Raw genomic sequence first — 16,626 nt, 5'->3', positions numbered from 1 at the left:
TACGTGCGTGTTCAGTGGTGTGATGGTTCTAAAGCTGTGAGTCTATGACATGAGGACAGTGGCCTTGTGGATTTGTAGGCTGCCGACCATTTATTCCTCTTTTTTGATGATGAAAAGGAGCCTCTGGGTGGTGTAAATGGCTAACACACTCGGCTGCTAACCAAAAGGTTGGAGTTTCGAGTCCACCCAGATGCACTGCAGAAGAAAGACCTGGCAGTCTGCCTCTGAAAAATCAGCTATTAAAAGCCCTGTGGAGCACAGTTCTACTCTGATACATGTGGGGTTACCGTGAGTCAGAGTCAGTGTCAAAGGCAACCGGCTAACGACACAAGGTAGGTAGCAGAGGGGCAAAGTGAAGAAGCAGCCGAGAGAAGTGGGTGGCCATGGAGCATCCCCCGTGAACGATGCTGGGCTGCAACAGACGTTCATGCTGTCCTCTGGCTCTTGTGACCGTCTTGCATGCTCTCTTGCCAGTGTCCTGTGGGTCAGAGCCCTTGGTCATCTGATCTCTCAATTTTTCTTTCTAAATATTCTTCAATCAGTCTTCTCTCCATCTCCGCCATCACGCCAGTCCAGGCCACCATTAATTCCGTGTGTCTATTCTTGCTCTGCTCCAGTCCTTTCTCCATTCATTTCACATTACCTTCGCCTGCATAAAAGCTGTCCGTGGTTTCTCATTGCTCCACTATAAAGAGCCAGGTCTTTAATGCAGCCCTCAAGGGTCCTACACAGCTCAGCCTCCCAACATGGAGGCTGACACCCCCAGCCGCACCTTCTTACCTCTCCCTCCCTCTCTGGGTTCCAGGCATTTGGGACTTCCTTCAGTTCCTGAAGTGTACCCAGTTCCCCCCCTCCCTCCCCATACAGCCTTGGCAATATTATTCCACCCTTCCCTCCTCAATTTAGCATTTCAGCTCAAGCATGGGAAGCCTTCCCTAACCACTCTGTCCACCAGAGTGGTGTGTAAATCTGGTTACACACACACTGTGGATACATGCAGGTTGCCTTAAAGGCTATCTCGATTCTAAGTAGCCACAAGACTCCTAGGATGAAGACTCCCTCCAGAGGCATCAGCCCCTCTCTGGGTGCTCTGTCTATCTATCTAGTCTGATTGAGTCATACACAGGAGACATGTACACAGTGTTGGCAAAGTGGAAGCTGCTGTGATTACTCATAGTAACTATCCAGAATCCTCCTCCCATTTATTCTTTCTCCTCTAAAACCCAGGAGTGGTTGCATGGGATCTCAGTTCTACTGACACCAAGTTCTTTGTTCCCCCTCCCCCTACACACACACTGTCTCTCTCATAGCCCCAGCCTTAGTCATCTAGTGCTGCTATAACAGAAATACCGCAAGTGGGTGGCTTTAACAAACAGAAGTTTATTGTCTCACAGTCTAGAAGGCTGGAAGTCCAAATTCAGGGTGCCAGTTCTAGGGGAAGGCTTTCTCTGTTGGTTCTGGGGGACGTCCTTGTCATCGATCTTCCCCTGGTCTAGGAAATTCTCAGTGCCGGAACCCTGGGTCCAAAGGACCCGCTCCCCTCCTGATTCTTCATTCTTGGTGGCGTGAAGTCCCTATGTCTCTGTGCTTGCTTCTGTCTTTTATATCTCAAAAAAGATTGACTCAAGGTACCATCTGATTTTGTAGATTAAGTCCTGCCTCATTAACATAGCTGCCTCTGATCCTACCTCGGTAACATCATAGAGGTAGGATTTACAACACATAGGAAGATCACATCAGATGACAAAATGGGGGACAGTCACACAATACCGAGAATCATGGCCTAGCCAAGTTGACACATATTTTGGGGGGACACAATTTGATCCATAATACCCCCTAAAACCCTTCTTTGTGAAGCCTACTCAATCTGTAGTTATATTTTTGTATGATCTTTTCTTTTTCTAAATATCTGTCTTCCTTAGTGGACCATAAGCTCTGACTACCAGGACCAAGCCTGGTTTGCTCACCCTGAGCCCCCAATTCCTAATAAATAGTAAGAGCTCAGTAAAACACTGATTAGGTGTTTGAACTAGTGACGCCTGCCTACGTCCGGTCCCCTCCTTTACCCTCCCAGCCCTCGGGCCTGACCGGGTGCCCCCTCTCCACAGTGGAGGAGGGCCACGAGGGCCTCACTCACTTCCTGATGAACGAGGTCATCAAGCTGCAGCAGCAGATGAAGGCCAAGGACCTGCAGCGCTGCGAGCTGCTGGCCAAGTCTCGGCAGCTGGAGGACGAGAAGAAGCAGCTGACGCTGATGCGGGTGGAGCTGCAGACCTTCCAGGAGCGGTACTACAAGATGAAAGAGGAGCGAGATGGCTACAACGACGAGCTGGTCAAGGTCAAGGATGACAATTACAACTTGGCCATGCGCTACGCCCAGCTCAGTGAGGAGAAGAACATGGCAGTGATGAGGAGCCGGGACCTCCAGCTCGAGGTGAGGATATGCACACACATCGGGGGCTACTGGGTGGGGTGGGGCTGAGTCAAGGGGACACAAATGCTGCTGGGGTTGAAGACCACCACACCAGCAGGTGCAGACAGGGGCCCTCGTCTAGCCAAGTGAGAGGCAAAGGCAGACACAGAAGACCAGGGACCCAGATTTGCATTTGTGCAGGCATATGCACACAGCCCCTTTAGCGGCTTCCTCTGTGAGTTGGAATCGACTTATTGGCAATGAGTTTGGTTTTGATTTTTGCCACCCACTCAGGCACCCAGATCCTCCATGTGCATGTGCAGACATACGTACACAGGCCTTGTGGGGCTTCCTGCCACTGCTCAGGTAGCCAGGTCCACCTTGCACATGTGCAGACATGCATACACAAGCCTAGTGGTGCTTCCCTCCACCCTGTCAGGTGGCCAGATTTGCCATATGCATGTGCAGACATGCCACATGGGCTGCTGGGGCCTCGTCCAGCCAGGTGAGGGAGAGTGGTGACACAGGCCGGCAGGGCCCTCCCACCACCACCTCAGACACCCAGATCCATCATATGCATGTGCAGTCATGAGCACAATGGCTCTTCAGGCTTCTCGCCCTGGCTCAGGAGTGCAGATCTGCCATATGCATGGCCTGCGAAGGGGGAACAGAGGACACAGGAGCTCAAGGCCCCAGACTCTGGTGCTCAGGAAAATTGTCCAAGAAATGGACATGGTACCTGCTACGCAGAAACTGGAGCACCTTGGGGACAGGGCTCTGCCCTTCACAGCTGTATCCACAAAGCCCAGCATGGTGCCTGGCACAGTATGTTGTTGGGTGCTGTTGAGCTGATTACAACTCATGGCAACCCTATTATGACAGAGTGGAACTGCCCCATAGGGTTTCCTAGGTTTAGAAGCCAAGACGACAGACTTCATCTCACGTACTTTGGACATGTTATCAGTAGGGACTAGGCCCTGGAGACGACATCATGCTTGATAGAGAGTCAGTGAAAGAGAGGAAGCTCCTCAATGAGATGGATTTACAGTATCTACGATGGGCTCAAGTATAGTAATGATTTTGAGGATGGCATGGGACTAGGCAGTGTTTCATTCTGTCGTATGTGGGGTCACTATGAGTCAGAACTGACTTCATGGCACCTAACAACAACAGTCTTTACAGGAGCAGACCCTGTGGAACAGCTGGGTGAGCTCGAACTGCTAACCTTTTGGTTAGCAGCCAAGTGCTTAACCATGGCATCACCAGGGCTCCTTGGCACCGTATGGATTGTCAGTAAATATCAGTGACTGACTCAACAGCCAAATGATTGAAGGCATGAATGAGTTTACCTTGGAAATGGAGGAAGGGAAGGGAACTGGTTTCATTCACTCATTCCTTCTATTTATTGAGTGCCACCACGCACCTAGGCTCTTTTTCCAGGTGTTGGAATCAACTTTACGGCAACAGGTTTTTTTGGGGGGGGGGGATACAAAACTCAAGACTAAGGCCCTGAGGTCATGGGGCTTACCTTCTAACCAAAACAGATAGAAACAATAATAATAAGTGCTATGAAGAAAAGAAAATAAAGTCCCTGGGTGGTGCAAAGGGTTTGCATTAGGCCAGTAACCAAAAGGTTGGCGGTTCAAACCCACCCAATGGCTCTGCAGGAGAAAAACCTGGCGATCTGCTCCAGTAAAGATTATGGTCTAGAAAACCTTGTGGAGTTCAATTCTACCCTGGAGTCGCCATGAGCCTGAATTGACTCGATGGCACAAGACAACAAGAAAATAGGGTAGGAAGTTAGAGAATGAAGGGTGCTATTTTAAGTAGGGTGGCAGGAAGCGGCACTCTGAGAAGGTAACTTGCTTGAGCAGAGATCTGAACAAAGGGAGGGAGCCCATGCTGTACAGCTCTCAAGGAAAGAGCGTTCCAGGCAGAGGCAAGAGCAAAGGCAAAGGCCTAAGTTGGGGCCATGCTGGGATTTTTGAGGACCAGTAAGGGAGCCAGTGAGGCTGGAGCCAAATGAGCAAGTGCTAGGAAATGAGGTGGGAGAGATGGCCGGGGGCCAGAGCAGGGGTGCATGGTAAGGGCTTTGGAATTTACTCCAGGCATAATGGGAAGCCACTGAAGGATTGCGAGCTGGGGAGTGACAACTGATTTATATCTAGAAGGATCACTCTGGCTGCTGTGTGGAAAATAGATTCTCAGAATATTTATTAAGCACCTGCCATGTGTAAGGTACTGTGCTAAGCACTGTGGGGGACACAAGGATAAATAAGCTGATCTCTGCTCAAGTCACTTACAATTTAGTGAAGCAGACGGATCAGCAAACAATCAACTGGAATCCAGGTGTGTTGAGTCAGTGCCTGAGTGGCCAGTGGAGTGTATGGGTTAAGAGTATGTGCTTGTCAGCTACACTAAACCAAAAGCAAAGAAGTTTCCTGAATAAACTGAATGCTTCGAAGGCCAGCGTAGTAGGGGCAGGGGCTTGGGGACCGTGGTTTCAGGGGACATCTAAGTCAATTGGCATAATAAAATCTATTAAGAAAACATTCTGCATCCCACTTTGGAGAGTGGTGTCTGGGGTCTTAAACACTAGCAAGCAGCCATCTAAGATGCATCAATTGGTCTCAACCCACGTGGAGCAAAGGAGAATGAGGAACACCAAACACACAGGGTAATTACGAGCCCAAGAGACAGAAAGGACCACATAAACCAGAGACTACATCAGCCTGAGACCAGAAGAACTAGGTGGTGGCCCGCCTGCAACCGATGACTGCCCTGACAGGGAACACAACAAAGAACCCCTGAGGGAGCAGGAGAGCAGTGGGATGTAGACCCCAAATTCTCATAAAAAGACCAGACTTAGTGGTCTGACTGAGACTAGAATGACCCCAGAGGTCATGTTCCCCAGACCTTCTATTAGCCTAAGACAGGAACCATTCCTAAAGCTAACTCTTCAGACAGGGATTGGACTAGACTATGGGATAGACAATGATACTGGTGAAGAACGAGCTTCTTGGATCAAGTAGACACATGAGACTATGTTGGCATCTCCTGTTCGAAGGGGAGATGAGAGGATAGAAAGGGTCAGAAGCTGGCTGAATGGACACGAAAAGAGGTAGAGGAGGGAAAGAGTGTGCTGTCTCATTAAGGGGAGAGCAATTAGGAGTATATAGCAAGGTGTTTATAAATTTTTGTATGAGAGTCTGACTTGATTTATAAACTTTCATTTAAAGCACAATAAAAATTAAAAAAAAAAAATATGTGCTTGTAAATCCTGGAAATTGGAGTTCAACTCTTGGCCCCAGCCTTTACCGCTTGTTTGACTAATGGCCTCAGTTTCCTCATTTGTAAGCGGCAATAATGAGACAAATATATGGGCCCTGTAGGGTTGCCGTGTAGAGTGAGAGAGTTCACGTATCAACAGTCTTGCAAATCGGCTCATCTCCTGCGCACTCCAGTGCTAGCACTTCACGCTCAGTTGGGTGGGGCTAGGGATCTGGGACTGGACCCAGAACAGGACGCTTGAGCTGATCTTCAAAGATTCCAAGGACTTTTTTGTGTGACAAGGAGAGAGTTCTCTGCTATTTTACCTAGGATTCCAACCGAAACCAAACCCATTCCCATCAAGTCCATTCCGACTCATGGCAACCGCCTGTGTTACGTAGAGTTTTCTTGACTGTAATCATTATGGAAGCAGACCACCAGGCCTTCTGCGGTACTGCTGGGTGAGTTTGAACTGCCAAACTTTCAGTTAGTAAACTAAAAAAAAAAAAAAAAACCCATTGCCATCTAGTCAATTCCAACTCATAGTGACCCAATAGGACAGAGTAGAACTGCCCCATAGGGTTTCCCAGTCCGTACCTTTATGGGAGCAGACTGCCACATCTTTCTCCTGAGGAGCGGGTGGTGGGTTCTAACTACAGACCTTTTGGTTAGCAGCCCAGTGCTTAACCGCTGCACCACCAGGGCTCCTTTTTCAGCTAGCAGTTGAGCACAAATTATTTGCAGCACCCAGGGACCTTACTGAGGGTTAGTCTCTGGAAGGGACATAAATTTCTCTCCTAGAACTTTCTTCTGTATTAAGTTTTCCTGGGGAATCCCTGGGTGGTACAAACAGTTAATGTGCTTGCTGATAAACAAAAGGTTGGTGGTTCAAATCCACCCAGAGAAAGGCCCGACGATCTTCTTCCTAAAATCAGCTATTGAAAACCTTATGGAACACAGTTCTGCTCTGATACACATGGGGTCACCATGAGTCAAAATCGACTCAACAACAGTTGGTTTGGGTTTTTGTTGTTGTTGCTAACTGAGAGGTCAGCGGTTCGAACCCACCAGCCACTCCATGGGAGAAAAGACTTGGCAATCTGCTCCCATAAAGATTACTGCCTGGGAAACCCTATGGGGCCATTCTACCCTGTCACATGGGGTCACTGAGTCGGAATCGACTCGATGGCACCAAACAACATATTAATAGTGAGAAAGCATGTCTAGAACTTGAAAGAACATCTGGCCAGCTGAGTTGTGCCCCTGGGTCATTTCTCAGTCCCTCGTTGCTTCCCTGCATGCCCCTCTTTTCCTTCCTAGGGCCACAGGGTTGCAGCAGCAATCTCTTCTTTGCTAAAGCCACCGCGCTGTACCTGCCAGATTTCTTAAGACTCTTCTCGCCACAAGCCTCAACTTGAAAAAGGGACCCAGCCCTTTGACGCTTCTCTTCCTTGCAACCCATGAAAACAATCTCCTTGCTTCGAGTGTTGTACAAAGGCCAGTCAGTCCAGGGGAGTAGATGAACTTAGGTAACGGGAGGATGTCAGAAAGGTTCAAGAAGTCATCAGCTCATAGTTCCTGACGCTCACCTCTTGAGGGTGACACTCGGCCCATCTCTAGTTGTCCCATTTCTAGGTGCCACTGGTCTTCCAGGAAACCGCTCTCTAGCACTAAATTTGCACAAATTCTTTTTGTGTTTTTAGTAATTTATTTTATTTTGTTGTTGTTGAGAATATACGCAGCAGAGCATACACCAATTCAGCAGTTTCTACGTGTACAATTCAGTGACATTGATTACACTCTTCAAGTTGTGCAACCGTTCTCACCCTCCTTTTCCAAAGTGTTCCTCCCTCATTAACATAAACTCACTGGCCCCTAAGTTTCCTTTCTGATCTTTCCAGTTGCTGTTGATATAGGTTGATCTTAAAAGCACAATGCTCAAGGCAGATACCCTTTACTTACTAGTTAAGCTAAACTATTTTTTGGTTTAATGAAGACTTCAGGGGACATTTTTGGTTTAATATTTAAAAATTATCTCAGGGCAATAGTTTTGGGGATTCATCTAGCCTCCATGACTCCAGAAAGTCTGGATTCCATGAGAATTTGTAACTCTGTTCTGCATTTTTCCCCTTTTGATCACAATTCTTCTGTAGAATCTTTGATCAAAATATTCAGTGATGGTAGCCAGGCACCATCCAGTTCTTCTGGTCTCATGTGTACATAGATTATTTAGGTTAGAGATCCTGTGAGCTTACAGTCTACTGGGTTTCAAGCTTATTTTTAGCAGCAGAGCTGTTTCTTCAAATGATGTCTTGTGCAAAACCCAAGTGAATAAAACATACAAGCAGGGCTGCTCTGGGGGGCAGAGTTCAGGGTGGGAGCCCAGGGCCTTGACCTGTCAGAGTTCACTCCCTAGGGTTTTCCAGGAAAATCCTTGAGTTCCAACGCTCAGAATTTGGAGTTCATTATAAAAGGGCAATTAAATGATAACTTACACCTCGGAGAAACACCAGCTTGATTATCTCCTATCCTAATCTATAACCTGTTGCGGCTCCCTGGGTGGTACAAAGGGTTAAGCACTGGGCTTAAGGTTGGAGGTTTGAGTCCACCCAGAGGCACCTTGGCAGAAAGACCTGGCTATGTGCTTCTGAAAATTCAGCCACTGAAAACCCTGCGCAGCACAGTTCTACTCTGACACACATGGGATCGCCAGGAGTTGGAGTCAACTCGGTGGCAGCTGGTTGATTATAACCTGTTCCACCCTACAAAAGTCACTGAGGGAGTTTTCTAAGAGACATATAACCCCTTTAGGACCATTCTATAAAGAGCCCTCGTGGCACAACAATTAAATGCTCAGCTGCTAACCAAAAGGTTGGCGGTTCGAGCCCACCCAATGGCTCTGCATGACAAAGATCTGGCAGTCTTTTCACATAAAGATTATAGCCTCGGAAGCCCAATGGGGAACTTCTACTCTGCCACATGGAGTTGCTATGAGTTGGAATCGACTCAACCGCACACAACAACAACAGGACCATTCTAAATGAACTAATCAGGACTCTCCATCAACAGGAGATGGTGGTTTAGGAAAAGGTCTCTTTGCTCCATTCTCTGCTACCCACTGGAACAGGGCAAGCAATTCACACAGGTCATGCTGGGGTAGGAGGGCCCAGAGCAGTGTTGCCTTCTCAGAGTGCATCATGCCAGCTGCATGCTCTCCTTGGCACCCTGGGGGCATTTCAGATTGACCAGCTGAAGCACAGGCTGAACAAGATGGAGGAGGAATGCAAGCTGGAGAGGAACCAGTCACTGAAGCTGAAGAACGACATTGAGAACCGGCCCAAGAGGGAGCAGGTGCTGGAGCTGGAGCGGGAAAACGAGATGCTCAAGACCAAAATCCAGGAGCTGCAGTCTGTCATCCAGGTAAGCATGGGGTGATGGGTGGAGGGGCCAGGTGAGTACCATGTGGTATGCAGAGGGGCGAGGGCACTGAGGAGGCATGCCTGCCAGGGGATCCACGGCCCTCCCGCTAACCTCAGGGCCCTGTCAGCCTTGGGGCCTTGGTTTCCTCCTCTGCCAAGTGGGGGAGACCACAGCACCCACCTCTAGAGCCTTGCCACTATGTGAGATAATACTTGTGAAGTGTTTCTTAATGGGAGAGCTCCCAGAAAATCCCCGTTCCCCGCAAAGCCAGCACCTGTGAGGACAAAAAAGCATATTAGGATACCCAGTTGCCCTTCAAAATTTCAAGAAACTCAGCCCTCAACTCTGTGCCATTTTTTAAAACCTCAAGTGCCTCCCACAGTGTCATCCCCAAGTCCTCTGTGGGTATAGAGGAGGAAGTTGCAGAGAAATAGCATCCCCCAGGGGAAGGAAAAAGGTATTCACCCCCTTTTTGGAGAATTATCCGCCCCTCCTGGGACTGGCTGCCTGGCTCGGCTTCCAAGCGGAAGAAGTATCCTGGGTGAACCAGCGCAGATTAATTGGCATTTCAGGGGAGGCATCTGGGAGACAGATCAGCCCCTCTTTGTTGTCACCTGTGAAGTGTTCTGAGGAGTCGCTGTGGCTCCTCTCAGCTCAGATAAGAGCCTGCAGAACAGTGGGCGTCAGGAGACCCCAAGCAGAAGTGAGCCTTATGTTTCTTTCCAAGTGATAAGCTTCTTACAGACCCCAAGAGGCAAGAGGAGTTGCCTCTGCTTTCCTGGCACGAGCTTTCTGCTCGCTCTGTGTCTGTTGCTGGCTCTTGTGCCCCCAGCACACACAGACACACACACACACACACCACACACACCCTTAACCCTCCCCACCTGCCCTCAGGCTGGAAAGCGCAGTCTGCCAGACTCGGACAAGGCTATCCTGGACATCCTGGAACATGACCGGAAGGAGGCCCTGGAGGACCGGCAAGAGCTGGTCAACAGAATCTACAACCTGCAGGAGGAGGCCCGCCAGGCCGAGGAGCTGCGAGATAAGGTGGGCGTACAGCGACCGCCCTGTTCCCACACAGCCCTCTGAGAATCCCCTATCCTTCCCAGCATCCAGCCCCCTTACAGTTATTTGGTCATTTGTAAGTACTTAGAACAGGGCAGTGGTTCAGTGGCATAATTCTTGCTTCCATGCAAGAGACCCGGGTTCAGTTCCCAGCCAGTCCACCTGCTGCACAGCCACCACCCGTCTGTCAGTGGAGGTTTACGTGTTGCTCTGATGCTGAACAGGTTTCAGCGGAGCTTCCCGACTAAGACAGACTAGGAACAAAGGCCTGGTGATCTATTTCTGAAAGACCAGTGAAAACCAAATAGATCACAGTGGTCTAACCTACAACCAATCATGGGGATGGTGCAGGACCAGGCAACATTTCATTCCATTGTGCATGGCGTTGCCAGGAGTCGGATGACTTGAAGGCAGTTAACAACAACAGTAACAAGTATTAGCTTAACACCTGCCCTGCCCCCATGACAGCGGGCCCAGGCGGGCAGGCACAATGTCCACACGGTCCTCCATGGACCCCCAGTGCCCACTTTGTTATCTGGCACATAATAGGTCCACAACAAAGCTCCACTGAGCGGCTGCCCTCGAACTGTGGTCCCTCCCAGCCAGATATCTGGCTTTCAGAAGGACAGATTAAGTCTTGACCCACCAGCCTAGGGCAGGACCAGCTGCCTGCAGCCACCCTGTGCTGTCAATGGCTTGACACATGCTTTTATCTCTCTGCGTGGCTGGCAGTACCTGGAGGAGAAGGAGGACCTGGAGCTGAAGTGCTCGACGCTGGGCAAGGACTGTGAGATGTACCGGCACCGCATGAATACCGTCATGCTACAGCTAGATGAGGTGGAGCGGGAGCGCGACCAGGTACAGTGGGCCCAGGGCGCAGGCAAGAGGTACAGTGGGCCCAGGACATGGGCAGGGGCTGTGCTCCTCCAGGGCAGGGACCCATCCCATGGGATGCCACCAGCTGCACAGTGATGACTCACAAGTCCCTCTGTCCTGCCTCTCTCCTGAAGATGAATTCCATGCCAAGAGACTTCAGAATTTATAGGCATTTGGGCTCTGGGTGGCCTGAGCTGGGTGCAGATAGCTCGCACAGGAAAGCGTGGTCCATCAGTTCTTGGTCTCCAGGGTGAGACAAGGAGGCTCAGCTCCCAGCACTGTCATTCGTAAGGTGGGTGACACAGGCAAGCTTCCAGACCCTGGAGTCTCAATGTACTCATCTGTGAAATTGGGGTGATGATGGTACTGCTCATGGGGCCATGGTATGGGCTCCAGGAGACACTGCATCAAAGTTCTTAACGTGCAGCCTGGCACATCCTGAGGGCTGGACAAATGGCCACATGTAGCATTGACAATGGAAATGGTGGACAAGCCCGTGAGTCAGAACCAGACCAGAGCGGGAGATGGCATGTCCGACCCACAGGCTGGGAGAGTGGGTTTCTGGCTGGGCAGAATGTCCGTCCTGGCTCTCATTGGCCTGTGGGTGTGAGTCACAGGTGACCTTGTCCCCCACCACAGGCCTTCCACTCCCGGGACGAGGCCCAGACCCAGTACTCGCAGTGCCTCATTGAGAAGGACAAGTACCGGAAGCAGATCCGCGAGCTGGAGGAGAAGAACGACGAGATGCGCATTGAGATGGTCCGGCGGGAGGCCTGCATCGTCAACCTGGAGAGCAAGCTGCGCCGCCTCTCCAAGGACAGCGGCACCCTCGACCAGGTGAGCCATGACCAGGTGGGCCGTGCAGCCGGCTCCCAGGCAGGGGCCCTTCCCTCCCACACCCAGAATAGCCCCATGGCCATTAGCCTTAGTGACGCGGTAGAACCTGCTCACGTTAGGAGTTAGGAGAGTGGGGTGATATACCGGCATTGCAACACTAGCTGGGTGATCTTGGACAGGTAGCTCCACCTATTTTGTAAAAAGTGATTATTAACAATAATATATACTTGTCAGGGAAGATAACATAAGATAATGGATATAAGGCACTTCACACATCAGCTGGCACTATTATTTTTATTATTGTTACTGTTATTGACTTTATTATTATTAGTCATCCATTCAGCAATATTTTTCTATATTTTTAGCATAGACAGGGCTAGAAATTGGAAATGTAACGAGACCATGTCAGATTTAGAAGTCCCTGGGTGGTATAAATGGTTAAGTGCTTGCCTGCTAACCAAAAGGTTAGAGGTTCAAGTTCACCCAGAGGCACCAGGGAAGAAAGGCCTGGCAGTCTACTTCCCAAACAATCAGCCATTGAAAACCCTTTGGAGCACAGCTCTATCTGACCCACCCAGGGTCGCCATGAGTCAGAGCTGATACGATGGCAGCTGGAGTTTGAGATGTCAGATTTAAGGGCAAGACCAGGTAGGATGTAATGTCTTTATCCCTGGAAAAGAAGGCAGGGTCTGACTGAGCCCCTGGGAGAAGGGAGAAGGAGAGCATGGTGTGAGGGGCAGAGACGGTGGAGCTGGGACTGTGGGCCCTGGCATCCGAATGGACAGCAGGGCCAGAGGGAAGAAGGGGCCATGCTGGTCAGGCGTGGGCACCCGAGAGACCCCTGGCTGCCTGCTGACCTGTGGCTGCCATCTCGCCCCATCTCTGGTGCGGCTTCTTCTTGTCTCAGAGCCTGCCCCGGAACCTACCGGTGACCATCATCTCGCAGAGCTTCGGGGATGCCAGCCCCAGGACCAACGGTCAGGAAGCGGATGATTCCTCGACATCAGAGGAGTCCCCTGAAGATAACAAGTACTTCCTGCCCTACCACCCACCCAAGCGCAGGATGAACCTGAAGGGCATCCAGGTACTGGGGGACGTTGGGGCGGGGGCCCTGGTGTCATCATCAGAACCACTGGGGGGAGCCAAGTGACTGGCGCCGTGGGCAGGCCCTTCTAGGAGGGGCTCCACCTACCTGGGCCCTATTAACAGAATTCAGCCCACTCCTGCTTTTTATTGTTTGTTAGTTTTTACCAATTCCCCCATCCCTTGTAAATATAATAATATATAGAAGTTAAAAAAAAAGAATAAAGTAAGCGTTATTCCCAGGTTCACTCATATATTCAACAACTATAAATATATTGAGTGCCTGTCACATGTCAAGCATTGTTCTGGGAGTTGGGGTCACAGCAGCAACAACTCACCAGGAGTAATTCATACTTGTCACAGATGAATACTTTGTGATAAAGTTAGCCAGAAAACTCAGTGATAAGGTCGACCCTGTAAGTGTTAATAGAAGGATACTTAGGATACTGTAAGTAAGAACTAAGTGTCAGTCAGGAGCCCTGGTGGTGCAGTGGTTAAGCACTTGGCTGCTAACTGTAAGGTTGGCGGTTCGAACCCACCAGCCACTCCATGGAAGAAAGATGTGGCAGTCAGCTTTCGTAAAGATCGTTGTCGTTGTTAGGTGCCATCAAGTCAGTTCCGATTCATAGCGGCCCTGTGTATGACAGAACAGAACACTGCCCAATCTCGTGCCGTCCTCACGGTTGTTACTTTTTGAGCCTATTGTTGCAGCCACGGTGTGTATCCATCTCGTTGAGGGTCTTTTTCGCTGACCTTCCACTTTCCCAAGTATGATGTCCTTCTTCAGGGACTGGCCGTCCTGATAACATGTCCAAAGTACCAGATGAAGTCTTGCCATCCTTGCTTCTAAGGAGCATTCTGGCTGTTCTTCTTCCAAGGCAGATTTGTTCATTCTTCTGGCAGTCCGGGGTATATTCAGTGTTCTTAGTCAACAGCGTAATTCAAAGGCATCAATTCTTTTTCTGTCTTCCTTATTCGCTGTCCAGCCTTTGCATGCATATGAGGTGGTTGAAAATATTGTGGCTTGGTTCAGGCGCACCCTAGTCCTCAAAGTGACGTCTTTGCTTTTTTATCACTTTGGAGAGGTCTCTTGCAGCAGATTTGCCCAGTGCCATACGTCATTTCATTTTTTGACTGCTGCTTCTGTGGATGTTGATTGTGGATCCAAATAAAATGAAATCCTTGACAACTTCAGTGTTTTCTCTGTTGAGCATGGTGTTGCTTATTGGTGTAGTTGTGAAGATTTTTGTTTTCTTTATGTTGAGGTGTAAGCCGTACTGAAGGCTGCAGTCTTTGACCATCATCAGTGTCTCAAGTCCTCTTCACTGTCTATGTATCATCTGCATAGAGTTTCCATAAAGATTACAGCCTTGGAAACTCTATGGGAAAGTTCTGCTCTGTCTTACAGGGTCACTAGGCGTCAGAGTCAACTTGACGACGATGGGTTTTTAAATAAGTATTAATGATAAGGTTGACATTAGTCACACTGGCCTCCCAGCTTTTCCTTGACTAGAACAAGCATGTCCCTCCTTCAGGGGCCATGATTTTTAAAACAGCTTTATTGACATGCAGCAAACTGCACCTACATCAAGTGTACAATTGGGTGAGTTTTGACATATGTCTACACCAGTGAAACCACAACCACTGTTCACTCTCAGTTAGATAGTGAACATGTCCGTCCTCCCAAAGTTTCCTTGTGCCCTTTGTACATCCCCCCCTCCCCCGCCTCTCCCAGCACCCACGGATCTACTTTCTGGGATGACCACATGTAACAGTTATTTTGTACTACCTCTATTTTGGGCCCTGTGCTAGGAAGCCAACAATGTTTATGACATTGAACTTGCCCCTGCGAAACTCATCGTTCACCAGTGGAAGGGGCAGCTGCTACCTGGGGTGAGAGGTGGTGTGAGAGGCTAGACCTTTGGTCTCAGCTCCACCACCTTGGATGACCTTGAGCCAGTTATCTAGCTGCTGTGAGCCTCAGTTTCCCCAGCTCTATAATGGGGGTGGAGCCCTGGTGGCTCGATGTTTAAGAGCTCAGCTGCTAACCAAAAAGGTCAGCAGTTGGACTCCACCAGCCACTCCTTGGAACCTATACCGGGAAGTTCTACTCTATCCTCTAGTGTCGTTATGAGTCAGAATCACCTTGACAGCAATGGAACGGATAATGGGAGTAGGAGCCCTGGTGACGAAATGATTAAGTGCTCAGCTGCTAACTGAAGGGTCAGCGGTTCGAACTCACCAGCGGCTCCACAGGAGAAAAGACCTGCTGATTTGCTCCCGAAAAGATGACAGCCTAGGCAATCCTATAGGGCAGTTCTGCTCTGTCACATGGCGTCGCTCTGAGTTGGAATCAACTTGACGGCACCCAACAACATAATGGGGGTAACAGTCCCTACCCTGTGGGGTTCTCATGAGAATTCGGGGAGGTCCTGTTTGCTTTTCTCTTTGTCATGTCTCCAGTATCTGGTACAATCCTGGCACACGACAGGCTCCCAGTGAATAATGAGTGAGCGAGTAAATGATATAGTCTCCAATAAGCAGGTTGTGACCAGCGGGGCATGGAAATTTATCGGGAGCCATTTAGGGCCTCGTCTGACAGTGGTGGGCGTAGCTGCCCGAGAGCACATCCGTTGACACGCTGCAACTACGTGGCCCTGGAAACTCCCCTGTGCCATGTACCCACCTCTGCTCAGTCTTCTGCTCCTCGCACAGCCCTCCTGCCCCTGCCACCACTCCTGGCTCTCCAGCCAACTTCTGCTGAGAGCCATATTACACCACTTCCCAGGGTGAGAGCTGGTCTGCACCAGCAGCTGCCTGGTGGGGCCTGAGGGCGCCCGCATCTTGTCATTTCTGCACGGCCGTGGGCATTGTGCACATCGTGGTCCTAGTGGCTCTGCTGCTTCACCTGACACAGGCCACTGCGAGACCAGCCAGGGCGGGCTGGCACTGCTTGATTTTTTCCTTAGCACTGGTGAGATATGTCTGGAGCCCTGTTTGATTTCTATCCTCTCTTTTCCTTTGCCCCCTCCCTCTTTCAGCTGCAAAGAGCCAAGTCCCCCATCAGCCTGAAGCGAGCATCAGATCTTCAAGGTTAGTGAGACAACTGAGGCCTCCTGCCTACTATCTCTCTGGCTCTCTCCATCCATCTGTTTCTCCCCTTGCAGGCATCAATCCTGCCAGGTAAACCCTGGGTAAGCCTGAGGAGCCTCAGGTTGGCGGGCATCCACTCAGGTGGTAATTAATGTTAACCATCGTCCGAGTGGGCAGGAGTCCCAGCCGAGGACACATGGCTCTCCGGCTCCCTCTGCATCCTCCTGCCCTCCCTGTCATTAGGGAGCCCCAGCCACTTCAGCTGGCTTTGACTTTTTTTGGAGGATTGCTTGACCTTCTCCCAAACTGCTGGCCAGGCCATCCTGGGGTGAGGCTGCAGATTGCCCCGAAGCCTTGGGCTCTCCCAGATACACTGTCTTAAGAACATCCCTTGCTGGTCTTCTCTGCAGCTCTGGGGGGACCAGCTGGCCAGTGAGGGTTGGCCCAAGCAAATCCAGCCTCCACTGTGTACAGGGAGGTCCAAGGAGATGCCTCCAGAGCCCACTGCAGGAATGGAGAGAGGCAGATAGCACCAGGCAACCAGGAGAGGTTGGGGGTCGGGGGGGAGG

General features: G+C 50.2%; 1 protein-coding gene across 7 annotated transcripts in view; it reads left to right on the top strand.

The window, feature by feature from the left end:
- CARD11 (caspase recruitment domain family member 11) overlaps positions 1–16,626 on the top strand; it is a 136,608-nt gene that overhangs the window by 98,419 nt on the left and 21,563 nt on the right. For all 7 annotated transcript variants that reach the window (XM_049904877.1, XM_049904870.1, XM_049904873.1 and 4 more), the window contains 7 exons: positions 2,109–2,434; positions 8,924–9,103; positions 9,998–10,150; positions 10,901–11,026; positions 11,684–11,881; positions 12,789–12,965; positions 16,006–16,057. In XM_049904877.1, the coding sequence (XP_049760834.1) occupies positions 2,109–2,434; positions 8,924–9,103; positions 9,998–10,150; positions 10,901–11,026; positions 11,684–11,881; positions 12,789–12,965; positions 16,006–16,057 (1,212 nt within the window). The remainder of the gene's footprint in view (positions 1–2,108; positions 2,435–8,923; positions 9,104–9,997; positions 10,151–10,900; positions 11,027–11,683; positions 11,882–12,788; positions 12,966–16,005; positions 16,058–16,626) is intronic.

Source organism: Elephas maximus, chromosome 12 (genome assembly GCF_024166365.1).
Source record: "Elephas maximus indicus isolate mEleMax1 chromosome 12, mEleMax1 primary haplotype, whole genome shotgun sequence".
In the NCBI taxonomy this organism is placed as follows: Eukaryota; Metazoa; Chordata; class Mammalia; order Proboscidea; family Elephantidae; genus Elephas; species Elephas maximus.
Note: the sequence above shows the minus strand (reverse complement) of the source record. Positions and strands in the feature narration are given on the sequence as shown.